General features: G+C 32.9%; 1 protein-coding gene across 4 annotated transcripts in view; it reads right to left on the bottom strand.

Annotated features, from left to right (window-relative positions):
- Nucleotides 1-4636: 4636 nt before the first annotated feature.
- The window catches only part of Mmrn1 (multimerin 1), a 62265-nt gene continuing 58729 nt past the window's right edge, over nt 4637-8172 (bottom strand). For all 4 annotated transcript variants that reach the window (XM_013150103.3, XM_013150102.3, XM_005002664.4 and 1 more), the window contains exons 8-9: nt 6578-6730; nt 4637-5520 (exon numbers count right to left, since the gene is read on the bottom strand). In XM_013150103.3, coding sequence (XP_013005557.2) covers nt 5099-5520; nt 6578-6730 — 575 coding nt within the window. In that variant the 3' untranslated portion in view covers nt 4637-5098. The remainder of the gene's footprint in view (nt 5521-6577; nt 6731-8172) is intronic.

Raw genomic sequence — 8172 nt, 5'->3', positions numbered from 1 at the left:
TTGCTTCATGAGTTGTCAAAACTCAGGCTTCCGCAAAACATTTCCCAGAAACCAAGGTCTTAGCTCAGCGACCATAAGAAAATACTATTGACTGAAAATACTTTCACTGATGGAAGAATTTTATATTAGTATTAACTTGAATCCATAAGAAAAGAAAATTTACATAAGTTTCTGAACCCAAATGGCATACTAAAAAAGCACCAACCACTAAATTATGTCATGTAACATTTTCAGTATTAATTTAATAGGTTTAACATGCAAATTTACTTGAATCTAACTAGTAAAACTATACTATAACCAGGATATAGCATTGACTGACATTTTAAAAGCTATTCAAATAAGATTTTAAAGGCACATTCTAATATTGTTACATCCTGCATTCGGTACTATGGATGCCTGTTTGCATCCTTTGAAAATTTGTATGTTGAAGCTCTAACTCCCAAGTGATAGGATGTAGAGATGAGGTCTTAGGCCCGTGATTAGGTTTAGATGAGATCACAAGCATAGAACATGTGCCCCCTACAGAGAGGGGGGTGGGGACCGAGGGCTTTCTGCTCAAGTGGTTGCACGTGAAGACAGAAAACCACGTGAACCAGCAGCATCCTCTGTGACTTCAGCCTCTAGAGCCTGGAGGCCCAGCTAACACTCAAGGCACAGAAGCGACAGTATCTTCTCATGGGAGCCGAGCAAGAATCCTTGGTTTCTAAAAGATGTTTTTATTAAAACCTGGACTTGGACAATTCATGAAGCAATTCATGAATAAAGGTAAGAAACCAATTGCTCAATCTGGACTTTTTCCAGTGTTCTGGGTTGTTTAATTAGGATATGAGCCTAGAGAAATGATTACTACTTTGGTGTTGTTTTTTCCAACAAATGCGGTAAAGCTTGTTGAGAATTGTCACTCAGCCAGAGAGCAAGAAGAAAGTTGTGCATTCACAGGGCCAGGCTGTGTCTCTCTTTAATGAGTCCTGTGTGTCCCCTGCAGTCACAGATGATAGGCAAATAGTTTTGATTAATGACAAAGATTTTGCTACATTTAAAATCAACTTCAATGAAGACCGCTTACAATGTGAAAAAGGTGACACTAATATGCCCTATCATATAAAGTTACATATACATATTTAAATATTGATAAGTTTATATAAAAAGGAAAACATAAATATCTTAATATCAAATTTATTGAGATATCATGACATTAATACAATTTACTTTTAGCTTCTGCAATTATAAGAGGTGCTCAAAGTGGTGGCCTTTGATTTCCAGACATTTATTAGTACAGCAAACTGTAGACATTTTTTGTCTCTCTCTCTCTCTCTCTCTACATATATATATATATATATATATATATATATATATATATGTGCATGTATAATTTAAATGAATATTTGTATAGGTAAATTGTATCTAAATCTAAACCAATGTCTTTATAGTTATATATAAATTATATAACATGTAAATATACTATGCTCATATGCTGCATAAAATTGTACTTTATATAATGTATAAAATATAAATGTTTATATAGAATTTAATTAAATATTATTTGTAAATTAGTCATTTGAGTTAATAAAATTATATTTTGAAACAAACTGCCTATAAAATCTTTTAGAGAACTAAGTAGGCAAGTCAACAAAAAAAATGGCTTATTTGAATCATTTCTTAAAGCTTAAATATTAGCTTATTATTACAAAATGAGAGTTTTAATGAAATCCCAATAAGTTAATATTAATAGTGAAATAAGATAAGAAAGAACAGATTTAGGTTTAACTGGCTTTGAATATGGATGAAGTCTTAATTCTGGATGGATTCAAAAGAGGGTGAAAATCTTGTCAAAGATACAGAAAAATGTGGGGAATGGCTATGAAGGATAAATTTTCCATTCTTTTAGAACTTCGTTTGATATTAATGGCAGTAAATACCATCATGCCTCTAGAAAGTATATTTCAATTTCAACATTTATTTGTACTGATTTACTGGATACCTGTTTTTATATTATATGTTTTCTATGATGTATCATGCTTATCACTTAGTTGGCATTTATTAGTAATTGATGAATGAATGACTCTGATTGTCAGAAGTGTTGAGGATGTGAACATACTTTGGTACTTGCTGGGTAGGAAGGTAAGTGAGAAAGAAAAGCACTGAAGTTGAGTCTGCAAAGTACTGTAACAGCCAAGATATTTGGCTGTCACTGCAGAAAAAAATCAAGAAAAGTCCCAATTTGTATTTTTTATACATGAACCATTAAGTGTGAGTGACAAATAGAAGAACATCACTAAACTGTATTTCATACATTATATTGGATAACTTTTAAAAATATATTGGACAGCTTTTTAAAATGCATTATATTGGGTAGCTTTTTAAAATAGCAACTTCACAGTTGCTATTATGCATGTTGGTTGCTCTGGGAAATTGGTTATTTAATTGTATATTCTACATGTACATAGAGAAATAATATTAATAGTGAAATCCCAAATATCAAATAATTATTTAATGTTAAATGTAAATTACCTAATTATAAAATCAATAAATCTCATATGGCCTATTATGGCTAAGCCATTCAGCAGGGAGTCAGGGTTCTTTGTGGGCATCTTCATCATGTGCAAGAGAAGGGCAAGATTTTGTGACTGCTACACTCACCCTGGAGGTGGCCCAGGGGCATAGGGAGGGCAGTGAGTGGTGGCAGTGGCCTGTGTACAATACACAGGAGGAAAAGACGTTTGCTTTTCTCCCATTTTGCTCTTGCTGCTTTGCTGTCTTCTGTGGTCTGAAAGTGTTGCCCCTTTGCATGCTGCCCTGCCTTGGACTGAAACCTCCACAAACTGTGAGCTAAATAAACTTCTCCTTCTTACATTTCAGGTTTTGGGTATTTTGTCTCAGCAATGAGAGAAAAGTAAACAAGACATGGTCCTTATGACCCCTGGCAAAACATTTCTTTCTGATCTGATACTATTAAAGACAAGTAGTACATTGAAAGCTCTGAAATATATATTGAAAAGTAAAAAGCCTGTTTAATTCCCAAGTACCTGGAGAAATAAAATTTTAGATCACAATACATTTTTAGGCAAAGAATGAATAAAATATTGAAACTTTTAAAATTTTTTTGGAAAATAACACATTTACACCTAATAGGACAGAAGGTGACTCACCCAACTTCCAGTTTTAGCTCTGAGGTCACACTGTTCCCTAGAAGACTGATGCTTCTATCCCTAGATGTGAGTGGGGTAGGAAAGCCTCGCTATTTTATCTTCACTATGGAGTGCCTTCATAGAAGGGTTCACTTGCAGCCTTGGTCAAGGGTTTGTGAGCTGAAGATTGACTTCTTCTTGTGCATTCTATTATGAGATTCATGAGGGGCATGGTTGTGTTCATTCCTATAATTTGGTGGCATTCTATTAAATGGATATACGAAAATTTGCTTACCCACTTGTCTGATAATTGGACATCCAGGCAATTCAGTTTGGGGCTATTGTGAGCATTCATGTGTAAGTCTTTAAAAATATACTTTCAAGGTTTAGAACTTTTCAAATTCCTACTACATGGAGATGATTACAAGTTCTAGTTTAGTCTTAGTAACTTCATGAGATAATGTTTCCAAAAAAACATTGGAAATATTTCAAAATGTGAATTCTCATGAGTAAGTGTGGCACATAAAGAATAAGTTTTTACATATTGATGGAACTACAGTTTGGTAGAATAATTCTTAACGACCATGTAATAGTACTTACAAAAAGAATAAGCATTTATTCTTTGTTTAGAAATTCTTCTTCATTTGCAGTACTGGAGAAACTAGTTAGCTTCTTATTCCTTGTTTATTTCTTATCAACAGAAAAAAGCTAATAATATATAATATGTCAAAACATAATTCATAGGATTGATTTGCTATACCAAAATTTTTTTCATTATTATTTTTACTATAATTATGAGATTTTTATTTTATGAGAATTTTATTCTCCAGAAATGCTTTCTCCAGAAATGAAAAGAATGTACAACATTTTAAAGATGTATACTGTATCATCAAAATAAATAATTGGAGACAAGTAAATGCTCATTGATAGGAGTTTACGGACTAAATTTTTGTCCATCTTTCAGAAGAAACATAAAGAAGCCTGGACAAGCTGTTTGGAGACATGGCCTGATTTCAAATGCTGCCTCTGTTCTTATGAGCTGGGGGCCTTGTCCATTTCTTAACCTCTCTGTGTCTTGCTTTCCAACTGTAAAAATAATGATAATGCCCATGTGACACGAGTTATTGTGAGGAATTGATAAGCCATTACCTGTAAATTGTATAGAAGAAAAGCAGGACATAGTGAGTTTCTCCTAGTTTGTAGTATCCAGCAGATAGTTACTCGCCTTTTATAAGAACAGGGAAAGTCTGCATGTAGTGGCATTCAAGGATATTTACTATACAATGAAAATGATCTTATATTTTTCTTCCTGTAGATATAGTGGAGTTAAGCTATACATGATCTACTTACAAATTAGATGTAAGTTTTCAAAAATGCACCAATTTATTTTCTAATTACAGGAAGAGAACAATAGCTAAGAATATTTCACATTTCTAACTCATTGTTTTTAATTTTTACTACAAATGAAAATTTTAATATATGCAATAAACAGACTCAATAGCATAAAATAGTTTTAAAAAGCATTTAATGGTCTTTGAGTAGTTTGAGTTTATTAATCTAGTTGTTTATTAACCTATTATTGAAATCATTATTTTGTATTTATATACGTGTGATACAAAAAATATTGAGTGCTTTCCTGGAAATACCACAATGACTAACAATATTGTGTGACCGACATTTTATAATATTACTTTATATTGAAATAACTAAAAATAAAGGAACAAAAATAAAAACACTTAACCTAATCAAAGCACTTTGTTTCCTGCGCATCTAAATTTGTGTAGGAGCAAGAACTCCTTCATATACAGATTTTTTAAAAGATATGCAAACGATTTCATGAAATTAACATACATAGAGCTTTACTTAAATTAGAAAAAATGTTGGTTTTTCATTTAGCAGCTGTATATGCAAAGACAGATAAAACACTAGTTATTTTCGGTAGAGGTGGTAAGTCTGTCTTTCATTCTAACTTATGTACGATATAACAAATAACCACTGAATGTAGTAACAGGGGGAAACTTGGCTGGAATTGTTCCTTTTACCAGTCGCAGCCACACTTCCTGCCCATAATTTAATTCTAATAAGGCATCCCCAGTCAAAACTCTATCACAGTGAACTTCACTGTTAATATTTTCAGACTCAAATGCAAGCTTGTCTATTCTATCCACTACTAAAAATCCAGAGATATGAGCACTAAATGACTCAATCGTGTATTTGAAAACATAGACTCCAAGATAAGGAATTTGAAATTTGCCAGTCCGTGGGTTATATGAAGCTCCATAATTGACCTCCAGATTATTAAAAAGGATAGGGCCAGGTGTAATCATTCCATACGTATGAGATGCAAAAAATGCCACCATTGGTGCATATCTATAAGAGCCTTTGGAAAAATCTGTCAATGAAAAAAAATGTTGAGTTAATTTTCATGATTTTACTTTGCCTTTTTCTTCATATTGCTATCATTTTACCAGAGTTACAAAAATACTTAGTAAAAGTGCAAAGGTCCTCCACTGTATGTAACAACAGTTTATGTGCCTGGCTGCTGTCTTCTTCTCCTTGCTAAATCCTTCTACATCTCAGAGCCTCGGTTTCTCCATTTAGATCAGGATAGAATAAAAATGACATTTGATATTTCCCTCATAGAAGTATCACAAAGATTAATTTGAATGTGGCTTTGATATGCCCAAAGACAAAGGATTCCAAAGCACTCTGTGACTGCTATGAAGTTATGTCCACTGTAGTACAGTATACAAAAGCAGTATTTTGTGTAATTGATGCCAAATATACTTAGGCTGAGAATTGAAAATAGATCCAAAACTTACTCATCAGTATGCAGCATATTCAAGTAAAGCCCCATTTGAAATATGCCTTGCAATCACTAAAGATACTATACATTAAATGCTACACATATTTTTGTATAAAAAACAGAGATGTTGTATTAAAATAAAATAAATGCGAAGCAATCAACATTTATGATACTAAATGAACAAAGCGAGTATCTTTGCTTGATATGTTTGATCATGCCCTAGTAATCCTCCAGCAGTCAAAATGGCACTGATAGGTTAATCTCCATGGAAACATGCCACTAAGCACACATTGAGGTTCCATTTAAATGAACATATCTGACATGAATCAGAGGTGTAGTTCTCAAACAGTTGGCTTGAGGAGAAAGTTTATACATATGCATGTGAATTTTCAAATATGCACAAGAAAAAAAAGAGGATGGTAGAGTTTTCAATAAATGGTCTCCAGTGTACTACTATTAAAAATGTCAACAAATACCTGGTATTTCCACTTGTAAATTAGACATATTATTTAACAAGTTTTAGAAGAAAAATAAGTTAATCTTCATGGAGATCTTGTTTAAAATGGCTTAAATAGCAATTCTTAACGTTTTCTAAACATGTTTCTGTATATGACATTGAGCAAATCAAAGAGTAAACTGTTACCTGGAGCCAAAGCAGTTTCCTCCACCAGCTTGACGGTGCAGTTTTTGCCAGAGAAAGGATGCCGGCAGGCACAGGTGAAGCTGGTTCTCCCGTTTATACACGTGCCTCCATTCTGGCACGGGAAGCTGCTGCAGGCTGACTCCTCCTCTGTCACTGAGAAGAAGCATGATAAAAGAGGCAAAGGTGACCTGTTTTTCTGTTTACCTCAAATAATAGGTTAGAGCAGAATAGGTGAAATATGATGATGGGGTCGAAGGCATTGGTTGGCTGTCCGTGTAGCTGTGGGGCTTCATGCAAATGCTTTAGTTCTGATCTCCTTTTCCCCTTTTTTTGAGCTGAGGCTAATCCTGTGATTTATTGCATTTATTCTCACTAAAATGTCAAGATTTTGGTCAATGGTAGAACAGAATATAATTATGTAGACACAGAACCATGTATATTTGGAACTAGTACATGATAAAAGCAGTATTTCAAATCATTGGAAAGGGAAAATGTCATTTCAGTGCATAATGCTAACTGGATATCTATAAAAAATTATCTATGCATACAAAATACATTTAAAAATCCAGGCAATTGCATCACATTTAAATAGTGGGAATAGATTATAGCCTTAAAACTGGAAAACTCATTCAAAGCAAGCAAAAGAAAAAACAGACATGAGTAAAACTTTTTCCATTTTTGATCAACTAAGAACTAAAACTCATTTTCATTGCATTCTGCTAAATCAAGAGCTCAGTGATAAGTAACAAATTAGGAGAAAAATATTTTAACAAACATAATCTTGTAGTTAATATCCATAGCATATGAAGATCCTTGACTAATCCAAATGAGAAAGAACATTATTTCCTAAAAGGAAAACTGAAAGTAAAGAAAAATGGTTCAATGGTACAAGGAAAATCACTGAACAATAAGCAAGGAAACTCACCAGTAATTTTAAAATGTATTCAACTATGTCCCTAAATAAGTAATAGTAAATCTAGTCACAATTAAAATTATTTTTATGTCAGGTACCAACATTTAAAAGGAAAATATTTAGAGAGAATGATGTGAAGAAAGATGTTACTTGATCATATTTGTTAGCACCAAAAAGTGTCATTTACACTGAGCCAGAAATTTGTACTGGCTAAATACATACACACTACACTTGGAGTGCCCAAAAAATTGCTGGTTATATGCTCAAGTACCTAAAGATTATTCTTCAAAAATGTTCTTCATGGAATCATTTGCATTAATTAAAAGTTTAAAGATTCCTAGATGATCAGAAATTATTATATACGAGTTAAAGAAAGAGATAGATCCCCAGCACATTTGTAATGTCACCAGATTACAGTTTACATATTAGATATAGAAAAGAATCATTTATTTATAATGCTTCAAATTATAAATATGGTTATAAGCCTAATAAATAACTGCAAAAGTTGGGAAGATGGAAGCATCTGTAGCCTCCTTGCCAGGAAAACACTATGGCATGACAGTAATCACTATGACCCTATTTTGTGGTAATAATGTATTGAGTTTATAAATCACCTATTTCAGATTATATGGTGGTTGATGATTTTTAAATTTAAGGTGATTTGGTATTTGCTTTTCTTCCT

This window comes from Cavia porcellus, unplaced genomic scaffold (assembly GCF_034190915.1).
Source record: "Cavia porcellus strain 051 isolate PalLab524CR breed Dunkin Hartley unplaced genomic scaffold, mCavPor4.1 scaffold_4, whole genome shotgun sequence".
Lineage (NCBI taxonomy): Eukaryota > Metazoa > Chordata > Mammalia > Rodentia > Caviidae > Cavia > Cavia porcellus.
Note: the sequence above shows the minus strand (reverse complement) of the source record. Positions and strands in the feature narration are given on the sequence as shown.